This window comes from Microcaecilia unicolor, chromosome 5, assembly GCF_901765095.1.
Source record: "Microcaecilia unicolor chromosome 5, aMicUni1.1, whole genome shotgun sequence".
Taxonomy (NCBI): domain Eukaryota; kingdom Metazoa; phylum Chordata; class Amphibia; order Gymnophiona; family Siphonopidae; genus Microcaecilia; species Microcaecilia unicolor.
In genome coordinates this window covers 346,291,856-346,319,376 of record NC_044035.1, presented here as the reverse complement: position 1 = coordinate 346,319,376, position 27,521 = coordinate 346,291,856, and the positions used below count along the sequence as shown (strand labels likewise).

The following is a 27,521-nucleotide window of genomic DNA, read 5'->3' as shown; positions in this document are numbered from 1 at the left end:
ACGTGAGCAGTTGTATGAACCGAGTGTAAGAAACCTGCAAATTCATTCATTCTTGACCCTTATTGTAGTTTGCCTTCTTCACTGCCCCCCCCCCCCCCCCCCATTTTCTGTACCTTGCTCCCACTGGATATTGGTTCCAAAGTTTCCTATGAAAGATTTCAGTCAATCCTTAAAAGTTATTTACTTGCTGTTAACTTTCCCTGGCCCAGGGTGATCAGTTTGCCTGAACTGCTTTAATACAGCAGTCTAAATGTGGTGTATCGAGAGCTAATATTGGTATAGGGCACTGATTTTCTTAGATACTAACCAGTGTTAAATGCAAAATATCCCTGGAATTGCTGATATGTACTGATATCACAAATCCAGAGAGACGGTGACACAGCTCTCATCTTATCTAGTTTACTGAGGATTTGATCATGTCTGTGGTGTACCTCCTAAAACACAAGAAGCTTATGAAAGGCTGGAACCTTGAAAACACTCAGGACTATGTTGCTGGGGGAAAGGTCTTGGCTGCACAGTTGCTGTTAGAACTGAGATCTCCAGGTAAGCAATTGTGTACGGACAGGTGGTGGGACTGCTGTTGCTTACAACTGAAGTATATTACTGCCAGACCTCTCCCAACTGAAACCTTAGTTTTCATAGGTGGCATAAGATCTCATTTGCAAGCGTATGTACTGTGATTTTATGCGTGCAGAGATGCAGCTGTGGAAATTGGGCAGCAACGATGTGCATGCTTCTTTCATTACCTACTGAGGTGTAATTTCATTCAATTCAGGTCTAACCATCAGAAAGCACAAACCCCTAAATTCTTTAAATGGCGCCTTAAGTTATGTACGCTAATTTGGCCGCGTGGCCAAATTGCGCACACAGCTTAATTGATCATCAAGCTAATCAGTGCTGATAATTGGTACTTAACCAATTAGCGGCTCTAATTGTTTTTAATTAGAATTTACACGCACAACTTTCTAAACGTATTCTAAGAAAGCGGTACACGTAAATTCTAATGTGCACAGTCAAAAAGAGGGCGCAGCCATGGGCGGGTTGTGGGCATTTCAAAAAACTATGCGCACTATTATAGAATACACCTGATCTGCGCTTAACTTAGGCGCAGGTATTTAGGCCTGGTTTTCGGTGACTTAAATTGGTGCGCCTAAATTTTAAGCGTAGGAATGGCACATGAGCATATTCTATAAACTTTGCCTAACTTTAGGCGGTTTATAGAATTGCACTAACCATGTGGTTTTATGGCGTCGATTTTTAATGTGCCATATGTAGAATTTCCTCCCAGACTGAGCACAAGTAATTGATTTGTGGAGAGAATATACTTTAACTGTGTCAATACCTCTAATGGGTCCGTTTACTAAGGTGTGCGGAAAAATGGGTGGTGCTAGTGTAGGCTCGTGTTTTGGGTGCGCGCAGATCCATTTTCAGCATGCCTGTAAAAAAGGCCTTTTTAAAAAGTTTTGCTGAAATTGGATGTGTGGCAAAATAAAAATTGGCACTCATCCATTTTGGCTCTGAGACTTTACCGCCAGCCATTGACTTAGTGGTAAGGTCTCACACGTTAACCATGCGGTAATCGTCTACGCAGTAGAATGACGATTACCACCCGGTTTCTGCCACGCGCCAGAAAAGAACATTTTCCAGCACGCAGTGCGTGTAGTGGACACGCATTAAATTGAAGTTACTGCAAGGGCCACATGGTAGCTGGGTGGTAACTCCAAATTGACGTGCATTGGGTGCACGTAGGCGCCTTCGCGGCTTAGTAAAAGGGCCCCTAAGTTTTCAGTGATACTATGGGCAGTGTTGCATTACTGGTTCTGATGTTTTAGACCGACAGGAGCTTACAGGATCGCAGCCCATACATTCCACTTGGGAAAGAAACGCCATTGAGAACTGGATCTTCAAAACGCCGCTGATCTCAACGTTTCTCAGTGTTATTGTTACACATAGCCTCTCAGTCCTTCAGTCCCATATAGAGAATCAGACAGAGGTAGAAAACTTAGTCCCAAAGTGCAAAGGCACGAAACGGACGGCATTCATTAGCCTCTTGGATTTCCCGTCTGTCATGTACATCAACTCGCACCTTCCCACCGAGCTGCAGCATCAGTGGCGGCTAATCTTCTCCTCTCAGGTTCATGGCGAAAGCTTTTCCAGGCTGTGTGGGCAGATTGTGAACCAAGGCCCCTGCCTGTTGGTTTTAAAAGACTCTGAAGGATTCATTTTTGGTGGATTTGCATCACAAACCTGGGATGTTAAACCTCAGTTTCAGGGTAAGTTTTTACTTTTGCCTTACAATCGAGTATTACCATAGACTTAATGATATTGCAGAACCTTTGGCTTATCCTCACATTAGCTGAGTATTGAATGGGTTTCTTAAATCCAGAAGGTGGTGCTGTTTTATTTCAGTAGATTTACTTCTGCAAACTCCCTCCAAAAACAAACAAATTTATCAAACCCCTTTGCTTAGACTATTAGGTTACAAAATAATATTTTAAAAGATAGGTTTCTTTATGTGTATTTTTATGAGTTTAATATTATTTTTATGAGCTTTAATCTTTTGGGCATAGAGTAAATGTGTCATTTAACATATCTACTGGCTGCACCATGCACTAAGCTCAACCTTTTTCGTCTCAAAGCACACTTACATAGTGCTAAAATTATCAGAACACTTCCCACACATGGTCCAGCACTTTACCTTCTACCCCCCCCCCACCCCCAAGCCACAGCCGTACATAGACCAGCATTTTACCTTCTCTTTTCCCCGTGCCCACAAAAATAGTTCAGCATCTCTCCCTCTTTGCTCCTGTCCCCTCTCCAGCTGGTGACCAGGCATCTCATAGGCATCTTGCCTGTTTTGTGGTGGATACAGAGTCTGGGAAGCTCCTTTTTAAAGGTCTTATTCTGTATGGAGCCTTTCTGTCTTCCACCTGTGATGCTTTCGTATTTCAGAATAGAACCACAATGAAAGGCTGCTTTTGCTTCTGTGCATAGTGTGGCATACAAGACCCCCCCCCCCCCCCCCCTATATTTTTCATACCATGGACTTTTTGAGTCATGTGTTACTCTGACTGTACAGAAAGTGTCTGGGACTGTGCCAAGGTTCATTTGTTAAAATCCTGACAAGGTGAGCTAAACTAATCAAGTAGCTAAATCAGTGCGAATAAAATAAATGTTAGATAATGTGTTTGAAACTTTTCAATGCACAAGTATTAAGAGTTTTTTTTTTTTTTGGTTTGGAGATTTATTTATTGGGATTTTTTTTAACCACCCTTATGAAGAGATTCACCCAAGGCGGTGTGCAGCAGGTACAGCCTAACATAAAACTTACAATTTTTGTTAACAGCATAACAATAGTAACAATGACCAAATTTAAACATAAATACAATAAGGGGTCCTTTTACAAAGGTGTGCTGAAAAATGGCCTGTGGTAGTGTAGACCCGTGTTTTGGGCATGCGCATAATCATTTTTCAGCGCACCTGTAAAAAATGCCTTTTTAAAATTTTTGCTCAAAATGGACGTGCGGCAAAATGAAAATTGCTGCATGTCCATTTTGGGTCTGAGCCATTGATCCAGCGGTAAGGTCTCACACGGTAATGGTCTACGCATGTAAAATGCCGACTACCACCCTTGTGCCAGAAAAAAATATTTTCCAGCGCACGTAGCGGGTGCACATCAAAAATTAAATTACCGCAAGGGCCATGCGGAGCCGGGCGGTAACTCAAAATTGATGCGCATTGGGCATGCATAAGTGCCTACGCAGCTTAGTAAAAGGGCCTCTAAATGAGGTAAACTTGAGAATAGCAAATTAAAACCTAATAGGACTACCAAGAAACAGGATCAAAAATATTCACATTTAACAGCACTGAAATTCAGTTAGACAATACATTGCAACTAATGAGATTAACATTCTTTGAGATTAGCACCACAGGGGGGTGTCAAATAACATTTTAATAATTATACTTTTTGCAAGAGGTCCCATTATCTTGGGGAAAACGTAAATGGTGAAAGCAGAGAGACTACACCAACACAGAAATGTAGTCGGCCACTAACGGGAAGGCAGATGAAATAATTTTGAAGGTCTCTTTAATGAGGAAGCAATTTATTGAAAGATCCAAAAGGTGCATTTTTTTTCCTTTTATTGTTTAAAGTGCAATAATAAGTAAAAAAAAAAAAAAAAAAATGAACAGCCCTGTACCATTTGGCAGAGACCAGAGCTTCAAACATATTGAAAATTATCAAGGCGACACAAAAGACATCTTACTGAATTGATCGCGATATACATCCATTGTGATATCACAATATCTCCATCCCTCCCTATTCTCCCCTTCCCCTAAATGCAAAGTATTTCTCCATGTTCAGAAGGTCCATCATTAAGTTGCCAGTTGCTCATAAATCTACTTTATGTAGCTGTCTTTGGCTCTCTCTCCAGGATGTATATTAATCCCATATTTTATAAATCTGGGCTTATTCGCCCATGTTAACTTGATTTGCTTAATGACAAAGTTTTCTCAAAACTGTGTTCAGGCAGGGTGTGTTTTCTTGTTTCCAATTAGCTGCTAGTGCCAATTTACCAGCTGTAAACAAATGATTGGCTAGTTTTTGAATTTCATTCTGTACACATGGTATCTTAAAATGTAGTAGGCAATATTTAGCAGGTAAGAAAATGTGATTTGCTGCAGCTTATCCAGCAGTTCCTGCTAGAAGGCCCATACTTTGGGGCATATCCACCATATATGGTAGAAGAGGGTTCTAGGTCAGTTCCCACCCACCAATTTGCATCTGGACAATTCCCACTGAACCAATTCCCACCACACCAGGGAGGACAATTCCCACTCATAACCCCCCCCCCCCCAAAAAAAAACAGTAGGACAAACAATCTCCCTCCCTTTTCTCTTCCACATCGTTTGGGGGGGTCAGTATACCTTCACCCCCCCCCAACAACATTATATTTTACACACCCCTTCCCCCTTCCAGACATGCAGTTCATGTGAGGGGGGGGGGGCAATGCCCCCTCACACCCCCCCCAAACTAGGTTTCAACCTAATTCATGTTTAATCTGGGATCTAAATGCCATAAATAAGTAAATATATAAATAGATAAATACAAAGTGCCGTTCATGCGGGGGGGGGGGGGGGGGGAGCAATGCTCCCCCTACACCCCTCCAAACTAGGTTTCAACCTAATTCAGCCCCTCAAAATGACAGTCTGATTATGATTTATAACAAATTACTACTCTACCTATGAAAAGTTATTCCATTATTATACGTCCTCTGTGTACATCCATATGCTGCTCTAACCTCTTTATTTCAGATGCCGTAAAAAAAAAAAGCTCCACCAGGACTTATGGGACCCGATACAAGAAAGAAGCTACAGGCTAGGGAGGATGGGAAATGTCAGGGGGGGGGGGGGGGGGAGTCCTTGGTGGGAATTGTCCCCTTAAGTGGGAATTGTCCCAGGGGGAATTGGGTGGGAACTGTCCGGGTGGGAACTCGCCTGATACTGGTAGAAGGTTCCTCGTTCCCCATGCTTTCTCCAGCACAAGTCATTCCCAGTTTTATATATACGACTGATGTGTTGTTGGGGATATAGTACCATCTATACAATAACCTTGAAGTCATTTTTGACCAGATTACGACACAGCCTGTGCTTTGTCAAAATTGATTGCTTTAGGGGTCCTATAGATTTCACAGTCTGTCTGCTTCCTAAGTCAAATGTCACTCCAGTGGTAGAGATATAGAAATTGGGGGAGACCATCTCTGTAGGCAGCCTAGGCTGTTGAGGTTTCTTTTTGTTTAGAATTTATGATATACTATATATTATGGTCTGGGTTAAAGCCAATCTCAGAGTAAATTAATTTATGATAGGTTTCTGATGGTTTTTTTGCTCTACAGTATATATTTTTTGATTTTTGAGTATTTAGAGATAATAGAAAAACCATTTAAACCTGCGATAATCATCACGAATGCTACCCGAAAGAAAAGACAGTGTTTGTAAAATGACTCCTGAAACAGGCAACTTTGCCGAAACACGAGCCGCATTGGGTCTTTCAATAAATATTGCTTTGGAGAAAATGTAACCAATGAGAGCTGGTCTGTATGTGTGGGATCTTTTTTTTTTTTTTTCTGTTTTTGAGTGAAGTTCCAATTTCTGTCTTGGTCTTGATGATCTTGTGTGGTAATTTCCAGGAGACAACAGGTGCTTCTTGTTTTCCGTTTTCCCCCGTCTGGAAGTTTATACATATACAGGATACAATGACCACTACATGTACCTGAATCACGGCCAGCAAACCATGCCAAATGGACTAGTGAGTACCCTAAAAGATTTAATGTCTGTTTCATTAGGTTAGTAGTCTGTGGAGCTCATTTTCAAAAGAGAAAAACGTCCAAAAAGTGGCATAAATCTGCGTTTGGACGTTTTTCTCACAAAAAATGTCCAAATTGGTATTTTCAAAACCAATTTTTAGACGTTTTTCTATGAAGTACATCAGAAGTGCATTCAAATCACAAGGGGGCATGTCAGGGTCGTGTTAAAGGCGGGATCTGGGCATTCCTAACCCTGAACGTTTTTCAGCCATAATGAAACAAAACAAAACCGTTCAGGGCTAGACGTTTTGAGCTACACATGTTTTTATAATGAATAAGGCACAAAAGGGTGCCCTAAATGACCACTAGAGGGACTCGGGGGGGGGGGGGGGGGGTGATCTCCCCAAAACACCCCCCCCCCCTCCGTGGTCACTGACCCCCTACCATCCCCCACAAATGTGAATACAAATATGATTTACCAACCTCTATGACAGCTTCAGATGTTAGAGCCAGGTCTATTAGATTTATTTATTGCATTTGTATCCCACGTTTTCCCACCTCTTTGCAGACTCAATGTGGCTTACAATATATCATGAATAGTGGAAATAAGAAGAGGATATACATTTGGTTTTACAGAAGGATTTTGTGTTATATGGTCATGCAGTACAAGATAGTGGTATTACAGAAGACATTATCAGACATTAGCAATACAGGATAGTGGTATTACAGAAGACATTATCAGACATTAGCAATACAGGATAGTGGTATAGCAGGGACATTGTAAGACATTAGACGTGTTACGACGTTCCTGGGTGTATTTGGAGATTTTACATGTTTTGATCTTTGTGGTATACCTTTTCAAAGAGATGAGTCTTTAGTAGTTTGCGGAAGTTGGCCAGTTCATAGGTCGCTTTCAAGTAGTGTGGTAATGCGTTCCAGAGTTGCATTCTCATGTTCATTACGCATGTTCCTGGAGTAGTGTAGTGATCAATGCTGTGCACCATAGAGTGGGGAGTCTGATTCCTATCTCCTTCTACCTGTCACATTTGTGGTGGAAACTGTGAGCTCTCCAAAACTCACCAGAAACCCACTGTACCCACATATAGGTGCCCCTTTACCCATAAGGGCTATTGTGTACAGCTGTGGACAGTGGGTTTTGAGGGGCTCAGCAGACAAGATAAGGGAGCAACGGTGAGATGTGTACCTGGGAGCATGTTTTTGAAGTCCACTAGGGTTCCTCATTTATCTCCTGGGATGTTTGGGAGAACAGTCTACTAAAACCGCTGGCCCCTCCTACACCCCAATGGCTTGATTTTATACATTTTCACTTGAACATTTTTGTTTTGAAAATGGACAAAAAAAACCCAAAATGTTCAAAGCACAAAACCTTGTTAGAATCAGTATTTTCTAAAACAAATGATAGATGTTTTTCTTTTTGGAAAATGAAGTTGTTATTCAGATTTTGGACGTTTTTGCAAAATGTCTAAAGTCGGACTTGGACGTCATATTGAAAATGCCCCTCTGTGTGACTCAAATGCACAGCTAGCTAATGAGGCTCCTCACTTCATATTTTAATTTGCGATATCTCATGAGAAAATCCTTATGATTTTTCCCAGTCATTGCTATTTGTGATTGCTTACTGAGATCAGAGCACTAGGAGCCATATTTTGTCCTGGAGAAAATAGGATTTTTTTATGCTCTCAAAAGTTCCTGTATTACACCTTTATTGGTGGTGGTTTTTTTTTTTTTTTTTTTTTTAATAAGGTATACAAGGGAGGATTTACTAGTGGGCAGAGGAGACAAGCGTCTGTAGGCAGTTGCCCTACCCTGTTGCATTTGCTTTTTTCACATCAGCTGTGTCCTCTTAGCTGATATGAGTGAGGGTACGGAATGGGAAGAGCAGCTGGATGCCCAAGGACAGTCAAGATTTTTGATCCATAAAGCCTGAGGTTATGCTACTTTCAACTCCTTGATCTTTCAAGGGTGATAAAATTATTAAACACTTAGAATTAAATTTCTTAATCCCTTTCCAAACTCAAAGGATGTGATTTATGGAGATTCTGAAAATTTTAAGAGTTGTTATTATCTGCATCTGCTTCCCTGCTTCCCATTTATCTATAGAAACACAGGAGAGGGAATCCACTCACACAGGAGCAGGGGCTTAGCCAGACCTTGCGGTGGGAGGGGGCACATTTTGGTCTGCCGCCCCGCCACCGCTCCCACCCACTGCTGTAGCAAATACCTTGGTTGGTGGGGGTCCACAACCCCCGCCAACTGAAGCCTTCTCCGGTGGCGGTCTCCTGCCCTGCTCTTTCTTCCCCCTCACATCCTTGCATGCTCCTTATAGTGAAACTGAGCACGCTCAATTTCACTAAAAGGAGCGTGTAGGATGTGAGGGGGAAGAGAGAGCAGGGCAGGCAATGTGGCGGTGCTGGAGACCGGCACTGGACTAGGCTTCAGCTGGCGGGGGTTGGGGACCCCCACCAGCAAAACCAGGGGTCCAGAGGAAATTTGGGCCCGTGGCCCCACGTAGCTACACCACTGCACAGGAATGAAAAGAAAAGCACAAGGGGCCTTCGAGAATGGGGGCATGAACTCAAAATGTTATTGAAAAGACACAACATGGTCCATGTTGTGGCAAAACCACCTGCATAAGGGGTCTGTCAGAATGGATGGTATTCTAATGTGTCAAATGAGTAAAAAAAAAAAACAAAAAAAACCCTGTGTCTGTGACAATAGTCTCAAAACTACTACTACTACTATTTAGCATTTCTATAGCGCTACAAGGCGTACGCAGCGCTGCACAAACATAGAAGAAAGACAGTCCCTGCTCAAAGAGCTTACAATCTAATAGACAAAAAATAAAGTAATCAAATCAATTAATGTGAACGGGAAGGAAGAGAGGAGGGAAGGAAGAGAGGAGGGTAGGTGGAGGCGAGTGGTTACGAGTCAAAAGCAATGTTAAAGAGGTGGGCTTTCAGTCTAGATTTAAAGGTGGCCAAGGATGGGGCAAGACGTAGGGGCTCAGGAAGTTTATTCCAGGCGTAGGGTGCAGCGAGACAGAAGGCGCGAAGTCTGGAGTTGGCAGTAGTGGAGAAGGGAACAGATAAGAAGGATTTATCCATGGAGCGGAGTGCACGGGAAGGGGTGTAGGGAAGGGACGAGTGTGGAGAGATACCGGGGAGCAGCAGAGTGAGTACATTTATAGGTTAGTAGAAGAAGTTTGAACAGGATGCGAAAACGGATAGGGAGCCAGTGAAGGGTCTTGAGGAGATGGGTAGTATGAGTAAAGCGACCCTGGCAGAAGATGAGACGGGCAGCAGAGTTTTGAACCGACTGGAGAGGGGAGAGGTGACTAAGTGGGAGGCCAGCAAGAAGCAGATTGTAGTAGTCTAAACGAGAGGTGACAAGGGTGTGGATGAGGGTTTTGGTAGAGTGCTCGGAAAGAAAGGGGCGGATTTTACGGATGTTGTAAAGAAAGAAACGACAGGTCTTGGCAATCTGCTGGATATGAGCAGAGAAGGAGAGAGAAGAGTCAAAGATGACCCCAAAACATTAAGGAACACCAACAAAATCGCAATTCACTTGTACTCGTGCTTTTTTGGTGTCCTTCTCGAAGGCTCCTTGTACTTTTCACTCCCATTTATCAGCAACTGTGAGAACTTCATGGGTATTTTAAATCTGGTCTGTAGGAAAGACAGATTTTTTTGCTATTTTCTTAGTTTTTCAATTGTCCAAAGTTATTCTGTGCTGTACAATATCTTTAGTCACCTTAAATATGTTGGTCTCTCTTGTGCAGTTCAGGTATTCCCCCCCACCCCCCCACCAACACACACTGCATTTCTTTTCCTTCCCTTCCCTTCCCTCTTGGGTCAGAAAACTCAAAAGCTTTTCTGTACTGCAGAGGCATCCAAGTCTTTTCAACACTTAGCCGTGTGATCAGAAATCCATTTGCGTGCTGGCAGCACAAATATTTCAGCCTTTTATAGCATGATTTATACTTATCAAAAATGTGTGAATCTCTTCTGAGATTGAGAGTCTGTGATGCTTCAGAAATCATATTTGCTAATTAGGTAAAACACTTCTTTTATTAAAATTCTCAAGAGAGCCACATTTGGTCTATGAGTCACAAGTTGGACACCCGTGCTGGAATGTATCAAGGTCTTCTGCAACTTTCTTTTGAAGCTGGTCTAAAAGTGCATTGAATCTGACTCTTTTTGCTTTTAGAATAGAGTATTTCAGCTCTTCCCTTATCTCTATCCTGTTGAAGATTGAGCAGCCATCTTTTCATACCAAGTCATTTTACTCATGGAGAAGCTGGACTCTGCAAAACTTATGATCAAACCCTCAGACTCATGCTTGGCACAGTTGATGTTTTTTGGTATGAGAAATTTGCATATTTTGTTGGGAAAGATCTCAGGAACAATTTAATTATAAAAAAAAGAAAAAGTCCTGAGCCTCTGATTTTGGACATAATATCCATTCTCAATCACACTGATCAATTTTTCTGAGTCTGAGACCTTGTTTATAAAGTATTGCCATACTGGGACAGACCGAAGGTCCATCAAGCCCAGCATCCTGTTTTCAACGGTGGCCAATCCAGGTTACAAGTACCTGGCAAGATCCCAAAACAGTACATTTTATGATGCTTATCCTAGAAATAAACAGTGGATTTTTCCCCATCAATTTTAATAATGGCTTATGGACTTTTAGGAACTATCCAAGCATTTTTTAAACCCCGCTAAGCTACCTGCTTTTACTACGTTCTCTGGCATTGATTTCCAGAGTTTAATTGCACGTTGAGTGAAGAAATATTTTCTCCAATTCATTTTAAATTTACTACTTTGTAGCTTCATTGCATGCTCCCTAGTCCTTGTATTTTTGAAAAGAGTAAACAAGTTATTCACATCTACCTGTTCCACTCCACTCATTATTTTATAGACCTCCTATCATATCTCCCCTCAGCCATCTTTTCTCCAAGCTGAAGAGCCCTAGCCACTTTTAGCCTTTCCTCATAGGGAAGTCGTCCCATCCCTTTTATCATTTTCATTGCCCTTCTCTGTACCTTTTCTAATTCCACTATATCTTTTTTGAGATGCATTGACCATAATTGCACAATATTCGAGGTTCAGTTGCACCATGGAGCAATATGAAAGCATTATAACATCCTCAGTTTTTGTTTTCCATTCCTTTCCTAATAATACCAAACATTCTATTTGCTTTCTTAACCGCCTCCGCACACTGAGCAAAGGGTTTCAACGTATCATCAACAATGATGCCTAGATCCTTTCCTTGTCGGTGACTCCTAATGTGAAACCTTGCATTACGTAACTATAGGTCGGGTTCTTCTTTCCCACAATCATCACTTTGCACTTGCTCACATTAAACATCTGCCACTTGGATGCCTAGTCTCATAAGGTCCTCTTGTAATTTTTCACAATCCTCTTGCGATTTAACAACTTTGAATAACTTTGTGTCGTCAGCAAAGTTTGATGTGGCTCTCATCGCATGTCTGCAATCACTTTCCTGTTGCCCTGCTCCATCAGAACAGGAACATGGCTTAGATGACATTTTGGTAAAACATTATGGGATCAATATTCAAAGGCACTGATCCAGTTAGCAGGTGCTGCTAATCAGAAAAGTGTCAGCGAGAGGGATATTGAATAGTGCCGCTGAATATTTTCTATTACTCTTTTGGCACTATCTTGACTAGAGAGCTGCGCAGGAATGGGGATAGCGGGAATCCCACGGGAATCCCCTCCAGGTCTGCAGGGACTCTGCAAGGATGGACCGAGGTCTGAGGTGATCCCGCAGATATGGATCCAGGTACTGCGGGGTTCCTGCAGAAATGTACGGCAAGCTGAGGAGCTTTTCATTCCCTCCCCTGAGCTGCAGGGTGCCCTCCCTGCACATATCTCAAGGCAACCTGGTGGTCTAGTGGTTTCTTCGAGGCAGTAAAGATCCCCACTATTTCCTACCCGCTGCCGCCACTTGTTTAAAATGGCTACCGAGACTTCAGCAGAAATCTTGAGAGGTCACTGCTTGAAGTGTTTGCAGCCATTTTAAACAAGCGGCGGCAGCAGCAGGCAGGAAAGAGGTGGGGATCTTTCCTGCCCCAAAGAAGCCACTAGACCACCAGGGTGCCTTGAGGTATGTGCAGGGATGGCACCCAGGGCTGGAGGGGAGGTGGATGCAGTCGTGTATGTGGGTGGGAGAGAGGGGGCTGTAAAAAGGGTGGGTGTAGGGAGGAAGGAAAAAAGATTGGTAAGGGGGCAAGGAGGTTAGCTTGAGAACAGTAGACTGTACGAAGCTATTTAGCACATTATATGGGTTGAAGACAGGCAGAGATTGCCACCACACTGGTTTACCCAAAACAATAGCAAAAGATGATTCTCCGAGGACAAGCAGGCTGCTTGTTCTCACTGATGGGTGACGTCCACGGCAGCCCCTCCAATCGGAATCTTCACTAGCAAAGTCCTTTGCTAGTCCTCGCGCGCACCGCGCATGCGCGGCCGTCTTCCCGCCCGAAACCGGCTCGAGCCGGCCAGTCTTCTTTCGTCCGCACTCGGTACGGTCGTGTTTTCGCCGTGTCGAGCCCCGGAAAGTCGACCTCGCGCGTCCTTTTTTCGACGTGTTTTTTCTTCGGAAAATCCTTTAAAACTGTTTGGGAAGTGTTCCGGAAGCCCCCTCGGGTTTCGTTTGCCCCTTCCCGTATTTTCAGATTTTGCCCCGGTAAGTTTTCTTTCGTTGTCGGGGTAGGCCTCTTTTCGGCCTCGGTCGAGATTTTTCTCCCTCAAAGTTTTGGTGCTCATTTCGCCATTTCGGATTTTGATTTCGCCGGCGTGATTTTTCCGCCCATGACATCGAAGCCTTCCAGCGGCTTCAAGAAGTGCACCCAGTGCGCCCGGGTAATCTCGCTCACTGACAGGCACGCGTCGTGTCTTCAGTGTCTGGGGGCAGAGCACCGCCCTCAGGCCTGTAGTCTGTGTTCCCTTTTGCAAAGGCGGACTCAGGTAGCGAGATTGGCCCAGTGGAACGTTTTGTTCTCGGGCTCTTCGTCGGCATCGGCACCGGGGGTATCGAGTGCATCGACGTCTTCAGCGTCCAGAGCTTCATCCTCGGCTGCCAGTGCATCGAGTGCATCGGCCCTCTGCATCGGCGCCGAGACATCGGATAGCTGCATCGACGTCGGTGGTACTGGGACCTCGTCTGCTGATGTCGTTGGACGGTGGTGCATCGTCGGGAGTGCAGGTGAGGGCTGTCCATTCCCCTGCTGGTGGCGGTGAGCCTTCGGGTGGGTCTCCCCCTACCCTGAGGGCTCCTGCGGTACAGCCCCCCCGAGACCGACCTCCTTCGGCCTCGGCCCCGAGGAAGCGACGGCTGGATTCTACGTCCTCCTCGTCGGTACCGGGAAGCTCCGGTGACATGCTTCGTTCCAAGAAATCGAAGAAGCATCGTCACCGGTCCCCTTCCCGTGTCGGTACCGAGAGCTCTGGGTCGCCGAGGGAGTCGGCACCCAGCAGGCATCGGCACCGAGAAGACCGCTCACCCTCTGTTCAGGAGGTGTCGATGCGCTCCACTCTGGACAGCCCGGAACAGCCTCCACGCCCGGAACAGGTTCTGACGTCGACGCCTGCATCGACTTCCATGCCTTTCTCTGCAGCCGCTCTGAACGAGAGCCTCCGGGCCGTTCTGTGTGTCTGACACCGAGGGTGAGGCCTCGTGGGAAGAGGAAGAAGATCCCAGATATTTCTCTGACGAGGAGTCTTAGGGTCTTCCTTCCGATCCCACTCCCTCTCCTGAAAGACAGCTTTCTCCTCCTGAGAGTCTGTCTTTCGCTTCCTTTGTCCGGGAGATGTCTACGGCCATCCCCTTCCCGGTGGTTGTGGAGGACGAGCCCAGGGCTGAAATGTTTGAGCTCCTGGACTATCCTTCTCCACCTAAGGAAGCGTCCACTGTTCCCTTGCATCTTGTCCTAAAAAAGACATTGCTTGCGAACTGGACAAAACCCTTAACTAATCCCCACATCCCCAAGAAGATCGAGTCCCAGTACCGGATCCATGGGGACCCAGATCTGATGCGCACCCAGTTGCCTCATGATTCTGGAGTTGTGGATCTGGCCCTAAAGAAGGCTAAGAGTTCTAGGGAGCATGCTTCGGCGCCCCCGGGCAAGGACTCTAGAACCTTAGACTCCTTTGGGAGGAAGGCCTACCATTCTTCTATGCTCGTGGCCAAAATTCAGTCTTACCAGCTCTACACGAGCATACACATGCGGAACAATGTGCGGCAGTTGGCGGGCTTGGTTGATGCTCTCCCCCCTGAGCAAGCCAAGCCTTTTCAGGAGGTGGTCAGGCAGCTGAAGGCGTGCAGAAAATTCCTGGCCAGAGGGGTGTATGACACCTTTGATGTTGCGTCCAGGGCCGCTGCTCAAGGTGTGGTGATGCGCAGGCTCTCATGGCTGCATGCCTCCGACCTGGAGAATAGAATCCAGCAGCGGATTGCGGACTTGCCTTGCCGTGCGGATAACATTTTTGGAGAGAAAGTCGAACAGGTGGTAGAGCAGCTCCACCAGCGGGACACCGCATTCGACAAATTCTCCCGCCGGCAGCCTTCAGCTTCTACCTCTACAGGTAGACGATTTTTCGGGGGAAGGAAGACTGTTCCCTACTCTTCTGGCAAGCGTAGGTACAATCCTCCTTCTCGACAGCCTGCGGCCCAGGCTAAGCCCCAGCGCGCTCGCTCTCGTCAGCAGCGTGCGACTCAGCAAGGCCCCTCGGCTCCCCAGCAAAAGCAAGGGACGAGCTTTTGACTGGCTCCAGCAGAGCATAGCCGACATCCAAGTGTCAGTGCCGGGCGACCTACCAGTCGGAGGGAGGTTGAAAGCTTTTCACCAAAGGTGGCCTCTCATAACCTCCGATCAGTGGGTTCTCCAAATAGTCCGGCAAGGATACACCCTCAATTTGGCCTCAAAACCTCCAAATTGTCCACCGGGAGCTCAGTCTTACAGCTTCCAGCACAAGCAGGTACTTGCAGAGGAACTCTCCGCCCTTCTCAGCGCCAATGCGGTCGAGCCCGTGCCATCCGGGCAAGAAGGGCTGGGATTCTATTCCAGGTACTTCCTTGTGGAAAAGAAAACAGGGGGGATGCGTCCCATCCTAGACCTAAGGGCCCTGAACAAATTTCTGGTCAAAGAAAAGTTCAGGATGCTTTCCCTGGGCACCCTACTTCCCATGATTCAGGAAAACGATTGGCTATGCTCTCTGGACTTGAAGGATGCCTACACACACATCCCGATACTGCCAGCTCACAGACAGTATCTGCGATTTCAGCTGGGCACACGTCACTTCCAGTACTGTGTGCTACCCTTTGGGCTCGCCTCTGCGCCCAGGGTGTTCACAAAGTGCTTGGCTGTAGTAGCAGCAGCACTTCGCAGGCTGGGGGTGCACGTGTTCCCATATCTCGACGATTGGCTGGTGAAGAACACGTCCGAGGCAGGAGCCCTGCAGTCCATGCAGATGACTATTCGCCTCCTGGAGCTACTGGGGTTTGTGATAAATTACCCAAAGTCCCATCTTCTCCCGGCGCAGATTCATAGGGGCTCTGCTGGATTCTCGGACGGCTCGCGCCTATCTCCCGGAGGCGAGAGCCAACAACTTGTTGTCCCTCGTCTCGCGGGTGCAAGCGTCCCAGCAGATCACAGCTCGGCAGATGTTGAGATTGCTGGGCCACATGGCCTCCACAGTTCATGTGACTCCCATGGCCCGCCTTCACATGAGATCTGCTCAATGGACCCTAGCTTCCCAGTGGTTTCAGGCTGCTGGGGATCTAGAAGACGTGATCCACCTGTCCACGAGTTTTCTCGAATCCCTGTACTGGTGGACGATTTGGTCCAATTTGACTCTGGGACGTCCTTTCCAAATTCCTCAGCCACAAAAAGTGCTGACCACGGATGCGTCTCTCCTGGGATGGGGAGCTCATGTCGATGGGCTTCACACCCAAGGAAGCTGGTCCCTCCAGGAACGCGATCTACAGATCAATCTTCTGGAGTTGCGAGCGATCTGGAACGCTCTGAAGGCTTTCAGAGATCGGCTGTCCCACCAAATTATCCAAATTCAGACAGACAACCAGGTTGCCATGTACTATGTCAACAAGCAGGGGGGCACCGGATCTCGCCCCCTGTGTCAGGAAGCCGTCAGCATGTGGCTCTGGGCTCGCCGTCACGGCATGGTGCTCCAAGCCACATACCTGGCAGGCGTAAACAACAGTCTGGCCGACAGACTGAGCAGGATTATGCAACCTCACGAGTGGTCGCTCAACTCCCGAGTGGTGCGCCAGATCTTCCAAGCGTGGGGCACCCCCTTGGTGGATCTCTTCGCATCTCGAGCCAACCACAAGGTCCCTCAGTTCTGTTCCAGGCTTCAGGCCCACGGCAGACTGGCATCGGATGCCTTCCTCCTGGATTGGGGGGAGGGTCTGCTGTATGCTTATCCTCCCATTCCTCTGGTGGGGAAGACTTTGTTGAAACTCAAGCAAGACCGAGGCACCATGATTCTGATTGCTCCTTTTTGGCCGCGTCAGATCTGGTTCCCTCTTCTTCTGGAGTTATCCTCCGAAGAACCGTGGAGATTGGAGTGTTTTCCGACCCTCATCACGCAGGACGAAGGGGCTCTTCTGCATCCCAGCCTCCGGTCCCTGGCTCTCACGGCCTGGATGTTGAGAGCGTAGACTTTGCCTCTTTGGGTCTGTCAGAGGGTGTCTCCCGCATCTTGCTTGCTTCCAGGAAAGATTCCACTAAGAGGAGTTACTTCTTTCTATGGAGGAGGTTTGCCGTCTGGTGTGACAGCAAGGCCCTAGATCCTCGCTCTTGTCCTACACAGACCCTGCTTGAATACCTTCTGCACTTGTCTGAGTCTGGTCTCAAGACCAACTCTGTAAGGGTTCACCTTAGTGCAATCAGTGCATACCATTACCATGTGGAAGGTAAGCCGATCTCGGGACAGCCTTTAGTTGTTCGCTTCATGAGAGGTTTGCTTTTGTCAAAGCCCCCTGTCAAGCCTCCTACAGTGTCATGGGATCTCAATGTCGTTCTCACCCAGCTGATGAAACCTCCTTTTGAGCCACTGAACTCCTGCCATCTGAAGTACTTGACCTGGAAGGTCATTTTCTTGGTGGCAGTTACTTCAGCTCGTAGAGTCAGTGAGCTTCAGGCCCTGGTAGCCCAGGCCCCTTACACCAAATTTCATCATAACAGAGTAGTCCTCCGCACTCACCCTAAGTTCTTGCCAAAGGTCGTGTCGGAGTTCCATCTGAACCAGTCAATTGTCTTGCCAACATTCTTTCCCCGTCCTCATTCCTGCCCTGCTGAACGTCAGCTGCACACATTGGACTGCAAGAGAGCATTGGCCTTCTATCTGGAGCGGACACAGCCCAACAGACAGTCCGCCCAATTGTTTGTTTCTTTTGATCCCAATAGGAGGGGAGTGGCTGTGGGGAAACGCACCATATCCAATTGGCTAGCAGATTGCATTTCCTTCACTTACGCCCAGGCGGGGCTGGCTCTTGAGGGTCATGTCACGGCTCATAATGTTAGAGCCATGGCTGCGTCGGTAGCCCACTTGAAGTCAGCCTCCATTGAAGAAATTTGCAAAGCTGCGACGTGGTCATCTGTCCACACATTCACATCTCATTACTGCCTGCAGCAGGATTCCCGACGCGACAGTCGGTTCGGGCAGTCAGTTCTTCAGAACCTGTTTGGGCTTTAGGATCCAACTCCACCCCCCGAGGGCCCTGTTTGTTCTGTTCCAGGCTGCACTCTCAGTTAGTTGGTAAATTTTTTAGGTCAATCTCAGTTATGTCCTCGCCGTTGCGAGGCCCAATTGACCATGGTTGTTGTTTTGAGTGAGCCTGGGGGCTAGGGATACCCCATCAGTGAGAACAAGCAGCCTGCTTGTCCTCGGAGAAAGTGAATGCTACATACCTGTAGAAGGTATTCTCCGAGGACAGCAGGCTGATTGTTCTCACAAACCCGCCCGCCTCCCCTTTGGAGTTGTGTCTTCCCTTGTATCTCTTTTGCTACATATGAGACTGGCCGGCTCGAGCCGGTTTCGGGCGGGAAGACGGCCGCGCATGCGCGGTGCGCGCGAGCGCGCGAGGACTAGCAAAGGACTTTGCTAGTGAAGATTCCGATTGGAGGGGCTGCCGTGGACGTCACCCATCAGTGAGAACAATCAGCCTGCTGTCCTCGGAGAATACCTTCTACAGGTATGTAGCATTCGCTTTATTAGAAATAACGGACTGCCTATGAGTGGCCCATCTATAAAATCAAAAGCTGGTAGGCAGTGCCTTAAAAGTGGAGGATAAAAGATTTTTTTTCTTATTTCTATAATAATTTGCTCCTCCAACGTTCGAATGAGGCTACTTGTGACCGTAACCAACTCCTGACGTCACTGTCCAGCAGGGCAGCGACTACCAGGGAGGTGGGAAGCGTGCGACCACAATAACAAAGACGTTGCTCTCGCCGCTACAGCACTCGAGATTCAGCCCCTCGCCACTGACAGCCTGTTTCCGGAAGGGCGGGAACACAGGAACAGCTGACACTGAAGTGAAAGGGAAGGCACTCTGAAGCGGCGTCCGTCAGTGCTCCCCTTCACTTTTGCCGGCACAGCAGCAGGTAAAAACGTTAAGAAACAGCCACCACTAAATAATAAAACGAGTTTTAGAGGGTTTTTCTTTCAAATGCTTCCCAGCTACTGTATTGGCAGTCCTTCCTCTCCATTTCCCCAAAGCTCACAATAACTTCAATGATCGGTAATTACATAATCCCAATTAAGAAAAAGGAGTGGCCTCCATTAGCTTTACTGAAGTCTTCAGGTAAAGACACTGTGTGTTTCAAAACTGAGAGTACTTATGTAAATAAAGATACCATCACCTCTAATTTAATTTTAACTAGAAGATTTCCTTCTCTGCCTGCGTGCGGGGAATGGGAAACAGCGACTAACCAAACTGGCTTCAGCTTTATGACATCATCCCCGGCTACTCGTGAATTCAACACCCTTGCTTGAACTTCCTTGCTGGCTCCTTCCATCCCCACCATACCGGCTGTAAGATTCATAAGATTGGTTGAAGGAACCAGACGGAGACAGAGAGGTGGGGAAGCAGGTCATGAGATCAGAGTCACTGAAAGTCAGCTGATCATAGGCAACCAGGAAGTGGAGCTGCAGGTATACAGCAGTCCGACATTGCAGGGTAGACTGAAATTAATAAATAAGTTTTGCTTCTGTTTGAGGTTTAATTTCTGTCACTGCAGAATGTTAGAATGATTTAATAGGTAAAAATATTGGTATACAATTTTTTTAAATGTGCGTCAGACGATGGTCCAGTTATCCTACCAATAGGTAATTATCACACTGCTGGCTCACACACAGACACACATACTCTGTCTCTGTCAGACACACAAACACTCTCTTTTCAAGTCTCAAATACACACACAGACACTGACTCTGTGTCACACACACACAATGTGTCTCACACTCTGTCTCTATTTCTCTCACTGTGTCACACAAAAGCAGGAAACAACAGAATAGAAAAAAAAACATAAACAGTGACATTTATTATAATTCAGGAAAATTACATGGCAGGAAGCCCTTGAGCCGGAAAGAGACATCAATCAAGACTGAGAGGCAACAATGGGGTGCAATACAACACACAGAGAGTGAACTCTGTATCGCACTCTCTCTCTTTCTTTCACACACAGACCAGTCTGTCTATCACACTCTATCTCTGTCACACACACACACACACACACACACACACACAGAGTTTCTCTGTCTCTGTCTCTCTCACACACACACACACAGACATTCTGTCTCTAACACACTGTCTCACACAAACACACACACACTCTGTCTCTGTCTCTCATTCTCTCTCTGACACACACACTCCATCTGTCACACACACACTCTCTCTCTCTCTCTCTCAAACATACACACTCTGAGGAAAACCTTGCTAGCGCCCGTTTCATTTATGTTAGAAACGGGCCTTTTCTACTAGTCCTATATAATAAAACGCACCTCCAACATTCTGAAGCCAAGAAAGTGAAGCCTTGAAGCATTCCTGCAACGTTCCGGAACTACATATCGTCAATTGAGGAGATGGAGCCTTACAGAGAGCACGAATGCTTCAAGGCTTGAAGGCTTCACTTTCTCACACACACACACACACACACACACACACACACACACACACACACACACACACACACACACACTGTCTGTGTGTGTCTCACTCATTCTCACATACACACTCCATTTCTCACCCACACACTCTCTCTCAAAAATACCTACTCCGAGGAAAGGGGGGCATGGAACACGCTGGGGAGGAGAGGGAGGGGGGCATGGAACTCGGAGCCCCCCCCACACACACTCACTCTCTGTCTCTCACATACACTCTCTCACACTCTCTCTCTTTCACACACTCGCTCACACACACGTACACTCTGTCTCTCACATACACTCTCTCTCTCTGACACAAACACACACACACTCATTCTCTCTCTCACTCACACACACACTCCATCTCTCACACACACTTTCTCTCTCTCTCTCTCTCTCTCTCTCTCTCTCTAACATACACACTCCGAGGAAAACCTTGCTAGCACCCGTTTGTGTCAGAAATGGGCCTGTTTTACTAGTGTAGATATAAATATCATGAAATCAGAACTAAATATCACTAAAATAGCTTCAAAAATATTGTAGCTGGTGGAAACAGCACTAATAAAGACTGTATTTTGTGCTCATTTTTCTACACTGTTCTATACAATACAGTAATACAAGGCCAAATCTCAGTGAGGATATCCTGTTTACTGACGGGTTCATCTTAACTGTTGTAATCTGCCTTGGGAAGCCTGGTGTTATAAAGATTGGAAGTAAAATTAAACTCTCCTTTCTTTGGGGCACATGAAATCACATCTTCACCTAATCTCTTTTGTACAAATGGATTATTCTGTTTTGAGCATGTTTCAGGAACAAGTGGTTTTTCATAAGTCAAAATAATAAAAATACATTTTTCATGCAGATCTGTTTCTTGTGGGGGGGGGGGGGGCTGGGATGGAGGAGATTTCTTGCGGCAGGGAAGGGCAGGGATGTGTGAGATTTCTGTCCCCATGCAACTCTCTAATCTGGACGATGGGCAGAACTAGGCTATCCAGTTAATGGCTGGATAAAGTTTAAGGAGAACGAATGCAGAGTGGAAGAAAATCCAATCCAAGGTACCAGTCAAAACTCACAGAATGAAAACTCCAAATAGACTTTATTAGTTTTCATTCTGTGAGTTTTGACTGGTTTCTTGGATTGGATTTTCTTTCACTCTGCATTCGATCTCCTTAATGATTTTGTGGAAGGTGTGAACCTCTTCTTTTTTTTCTTCTTGGATAAAGTTTAAAACAGCAGAAAGGCTATCCTCAGGGCCGTGCCAACACGGTAAGCGAGGTAAGCATGGCAGGAGGGCGCCATCCTCTGGGGGGGCGCCCCGCCGCACCATGCTTACCTCGCCCTCTTCTCCCCAGATCCTTTTCCTTTTTTTTTTTTTTTTTTAAATTTACCTGTGTCCGGCGGCAGCGTAGCGTTAGTGAGAAGGAGGCGGTGCTCCCCCTCCCCGACGTGTCAGTCTTCCCTTCGCTCAGTTCCGCCTTCTTCTGACATCAGAAATGACATCAGAAGAAGGCGGGCCACTGAGCGAAGGGAAGACTGACACGTCGGGGTGGGGGAGCGCCGCCTCCTTCTCACTAACGCTACGCTGCCGCCGGACACAGGTAAATTTAAACAAAAAAAAAAGGAAAAGGATCTGGGGAGAAGAGGGCGGGTAGTGTAGTGATCGTTTTCGGGGGGCGGGGCGGGGCCAACTGCAGGGGGCGCCGGAGACCCTAGACACGGCCCTGGCTATCCTAACTTGATCTGGTTAATAGTCTGAATGTGGCTGCTAACCAGATAGGTCAATGCTGAATGTCCTGTTTTAACTGTGATCGCCAGTGTTTTGCTTAAAGCTGACTTCTGCAGTTCAGTATCAGCTGGTGTATTGTTAAAGAACTGCATAAATGAGACTTAGAGGTCTGTTTACTAAGGTGCCCCGAAACGTGACCTGCGCTGGTGTATATGCGTGTATTGGACGCACGCAGATCCACTTTTCAGTGCACCTACAAAAAAGGCCTTTTTTTTGGGGGGGGGGGGGGGGGGGGGGGGGGGCGAAAATGGACCTGCAGCAAAATAAAAATTGGTGTGCGTCCATTTTGGGTCTGAGACCTTACCACCACCCATTTACTTAGCAGTAAGGTCTCACATGCTAACTGTGCGGTAATCGTCTACACACATAAAATGACGATTACCGCCCGGTTTCCGTGCGTGCAGGAATATAAAAATTATTTTCTGGCGCACATAGAGGACGCGCGTAAAAAAACTAAATTACCGCCCAGGCCTCGTGGTAGCCTGGCAGTAACTCCAAATTGATGTGCGTTGGGCGTGCGTAGGCGCCTATGTGGCTTAGTAAAAGGGCCCCTTAATTAGGTGATGCATAGCACTGCGGGTTGCGTAGAAATTGACCACTGTATGTGAGATATGATGTTAATCTCGCTTTACAGGGTATGGGTGGACAGCACAATTACTTTGGACTTTGGATAGACAGTAACTATGGAAAAGGACACAGCAAAGCCAAACCCAAATGCACTACTTACAACAGCCCCCAGCTCTCAGCACAGGATGACTTTTTGTTGGATGCGTTGGAGGTGTGGGCCGTCGGAGATCTGCCAGAGAGTGTGCTTGTAAGTAAAGTTCAATAGTAGTTTGCTTTGAAAAACTTTCACAGCGTTCTTACAGGGGGAATTGCTCTTACAGGTATGATATTTGTAATGTTTGACCGTTACACTGTGAGTCAATCAGTATTGACCAAGCATTTGTTTAGTAAGAAAATCTTACCTCTTTTTTTTTTTTTTTTTTTTTTTTTTTTTCAGTTGTACTTTCGTTAATGTTTTATATAATATCGACATTGTGTCATTTGGATTACGATTTCAGTTAGGCTGTGATCTCCTCTTGTGCAAACTGTCATAGAACTTAAGAACTGCTCAGCCTTTTTAAGAATTAAGCACTCAGTCCCCCAAGGATAAAACATCTTTTAATTGGTAAACAAATTTCAAGAGAACTCCACGTGTAAAATGATATTAGTGGCTGGATATTAACTTACCCTTAGAGGGCATAGCTAATCATTTAGGGGTCCTTTTACTAAGCCGTGGTAAAAAGTGGCCTGCGGTAGTGTGAGCGTGTCTTTTTTGGGGCGTGCGCTGGGCCATTGTTTTACCACGTCTAGGAAAAGGCCATTTTGTAAGGGGCCAGAAAATGGACATGCGCTAAAATTGAAACCAGCACGCGGCCATTTTTGACCAGAGACCTTACCGCCACCCATTGACCTAGCGGTAAGGTCTCGCGCGTTACCAGCGTGGTAAGCATGCAGCACGTGCCAACTACTATTTACCGCTGGGTAAGCGGCTCGCGGTAGAAAATTGTTTTCTACCGCAGGATTTGGCGTGTGCCAAATTCAGAATTACCACCCGGCTTGTGCGCTAACTGGGCAGTAGTGCTGATTTTGTGTGTGCTGTACATGCGTAGGCCTTCCTATGCCTTTGTAAAAAGGTTCCTTACTGGTCATAACAAAACATCAGCTGAATAATTCATAAATTTGCACTGATAAACATTTGTGTTGTAGAGGATTTTTACTGAATACCAAGATTATTTTCTTATTTTTATATGATATTCAGTAACAGAAACCAGAATTAACTTTGAAATTTGTTTTGAAAAGAGTAGAAATCTCTTAGGAAAGCAAACCATCAAGCATTTTAAACACACTAATCAACAGCCAGGATGTAAGGAGGGATGAACCACCTGGATGACACTAAATTGCCTCCTGACTGCAGGTGGGATCCATCATGTCAAAACGGAGATACTGTATCAATCTGCGACATACGATTGTTGTGGAAGACAGATCTGGAGCATCTTTTGGGCTTCCCATTGCTCAGAATTGGCCCCATCATGTTGTGGGGTGTTGCCAAGGATTTACATTCTTTGGAATCCTTGTGTGGTTATTCCAGGGATTAAAGTGGCCCAGTTGAATAGATCACTTCAGCGGAGTTTTCCCATAGTGACCCCTGTTCTTTGGAATCCTTTAAGGTTGAGGGCAGAACGTTGTCTGAAGTGCTCTAAGCAATGCTTAAAAGTTCATTTGTTTTCATTGGCTTTCTCTACAGTTAATTAAAGGGAGGGGAGTGTTTTTCTCTATTGTATATGTTGATATGGCTGCTCTGTGTGTTGTGTGCTTTCCTATTTTTATTGGAGTTACTTTCCTTATTTTATTGTAAACTGCTTTGATATTGTATTAGTGTACTGAAGTGTAGTAAACCTTTTATAACTATGGCAATGTGGTTGTGAAATAGAAAGAAATAGGGATAAATAATAACCAAGAGTACTTTAACCATAATCAAGTAATGATCAAAATAGAAGAAGGACTTCTTTTACAAAGCCACACCAGTGAATCCTGCACAGCAGATTAGAGGAAGCCCATAGGAATTGAATGGATTTCCTCTCGTATACCGCACCGAGAATTGACAACGTGGCTTTGTAAAGGAGGCCCTAAGTGCTCTGAACTGACTGGCAAAGTGATTGCATGTTCTAAAATACTACAAGTTCCCAGATGATTCAAGTTATCCCTTACTAGTCCATCAAACTTCTATCCTCATTTGTCTGAAGATGAACAGTTCACCACAGGTACACGCATGGATCATGCTGTCATGCCACAGTGCCAACATGTAACATATTTCCAGAGCCTTTTTAATGTGTGTGGCAGTTCCTGTCTCCAGCAGCAATAAAAGTGGTTATGCTTTTCCCATGCCAGCAGTAATTTTGGTGCATGATTGGCTGCAGAGGTATTTTGCTTGTTTGTTTTTGTTTAGAGCTGCCAACTTCCATGCAATATTTAGCTGTAACAGTCTTCTGGAGTGTGCTTCACTTAAAGCCTCCCACTGTGTCAGGATAGTTTTAATGTAGCTGGTGAATGCCCCATTTAAGCCCCTGCGCTCTTGTACATTGAAGTGCTTGGTCTGGGTGGTCCCTGCAGCCAGCTGCGTCGAGGAGCTGCAGGTCCTAGTGACAGTATGACTTTTCTCATGATCAGGTGATCCTTCACGTGCATCTGAAGATTGTGATCCATTTTTCCACTATAATCTGTCAAATTTGTTTCCTACAGTCCATCTCGTTTTGGATTACAAGATACTTGTCACTTCCCCCATTAGTAAGCCCTGAGATGATTGTTTTGAAGAGAATTTAATCAAATTGACTAGCAGATTGCATATTCTTTTATGTCCAAGCAGGTTTTGATCTTGAAAACGTCATATGGAGACCCAAATTGTTTGGACTATGGCTCCAGCAATGGCCCATCGGAGGTTAGCTTCTAAGAAGCTGCCACATGAAGTTCAGGTTACATTAGCATCTCACTATTCAGATTTTTATTTCTGGCATTACAGAGGTTTGGGCAAAGCATTCTTCAATTTCTACGAGGGTCAGAAGCGTAGCCAGGTTGAGGGCATGGGGGGAGCAGAGAGTAGATGGGCAATGTCACCGGCGCATATTTTAAATACGACAGACTGCATTGGAAAAAGGCGCCGGCGCCATTGGAAGTCCGTTTAGGCGAGCAGCCGCTCCCCTGGTGACCCACCTAGCTACTTCTCTGATGAGGGTTAGAGTTCAGCATCAGGCCCCTTGGATTCTCTTTCTGATTAAAAAAAATTGATATAGCCTGCCAAAAAATTGTCTCTGCCTATTGATGTGACTGTTCTCCCCCACCTCCCTTTTTGTTTACAATCCTTAGTTGGCAGTCACATGGTGTGACTACAGTGCACCGCTTATCTGTAACAGGTGTTCTCCAAAGAGAGCAGTTCACTCTGTTCCCCTTCTAGAGCTGTGCTCATTAGCTTCAAATGAGGCAAGCATGGAGATGGGAGTTCATTTAGGCTTTTTGCAGAAATTTGTTGTCAGTGCCAGCCATTGAATGATGCCATCTGTGTTTGTGACTTGAAATGCTGCCTTCATAAACCACAGGTTATAAGTAAATGTAAATTTTACCTTCTTATGTATCTGCCTGTGGACGTGTAATACATTCCCCCACACTCTGGTTTTGACTCGTGAGGTTAAGTGACAAACTGAATGGAGAGGAGCTGTGACCAAGCCAGTGGGGTAGCTGACATTTTACTGTGACTCAATCCTGCAATTGAAGACTTCTTAAAACCTCATTCCAAACCATATTTTTGTGTTTTAGTTAAAAGGGAAAACAAGCATCCTAGATGTGGATCCTGAGGCTCAGGCCTTATTAGAAATGACTGGAAAAAGTCGCCAGAGCGCTGGACTTCGTGACCAGGTGGAAGAGGATGAAAACTAAGCTGTGTAATAGTCACTGCACACTGAACAACATCTGTTGGAGAACTGACTATCAGGAACAGGTTATTTTCTCATATGTATCCAACTCTGGATTTACCATTCAAGAAACATGGCTACTCCTGGATAAGCTGATTAAAACCTCATGAAGCCATTCGTATTTGGCTGGATATGTACTTGAACAATAAGACTGCAGGGGCCCTTTTATTAAGCCGCGTAAGCGTTTACACGCACCCAACGCGCAGGTCCAAAAATGTATTTTTGGACACGTGTATTGGGCGCATGCCAAGTGGCATTTGACGCGCATAGGTCATTACTGCATGGTTACCGCTAGGTCAATGGCTGGTGGTAAGGTCACAGACCCAAAATGGATGCGTGGCAATTTTTGATTTTACCACACGTCCATTTTCAGCAAAAAATTTTAAAAGGCATTTTTTGCAGGTGCATTGAAAAATGATTGTGCGCGCACCCAAAACATGCGCCTACACTACCACAGGCCATTTTTCAGCGCATCTTAGTAAAAGAACCCCCACAGTTAGCAATAATGTTTGTATATTTTTTTGTACATATATTAGAAATATCTGATGTCCTAACTTGGTGCACTGTTTTTGCTGATGCTGAACATTTCAGAATTCATTATAGCAGCAAATTAAGACATGATTTTATTAACATTTTTTCCTGTAATGAAACCTGTAAGAAAAAAAAATCTTTATAAATCATGTCCCCAGTATTACATTTTGTAATGACTTTT

At 45.7% G+C, this 27,521-nt stretch overlaps 1 protein-coding gene across 2 annotated transcripts in view; it reads left to right on the top strand.

Annotated features, from left to right (window-relative positions):
* LOC115469913 (MTOR-associated protein MEAK7-like) overlaps nucleotides 1-27,093 on the top strand; it is a 44,276-nt gene extending 17,183 nt beyond the window's left edge. For both annotated transcript variants that reach the window (XM_030202689.1, XM_030202691.1), the window contains 5 exons: nucleotides 399-543; nucleotides 1,833-2,273; nucleotides 6,189-6,307; nucleotides 22,936-23,115; nucleotides 26,655-27,093. In XM_030202689.1, the coding sequence (XP_030058549.1) occupies nucleotides 399-543; nucleotides 1,833-2,273; nucleotides 6,189-6,307; nucleotides 22,936-23,115; nucleotides 26,655-26,774 (1,005 nt within the window). In that variant the 3' untranslated portion in view covers nucleotides 26,775-27,093. The remainder of the gene's footprint in view (nucleotides 1-398; nucleotides 544-1,832; nucleotides 2,274-6,188; nucleotides 6,308-22,935; nucleotides 23,116-26,654) is intronic.
* The last annotated feature ends 428 nt before the right edge of the window (nucleotides 27,094-27,521 follow it).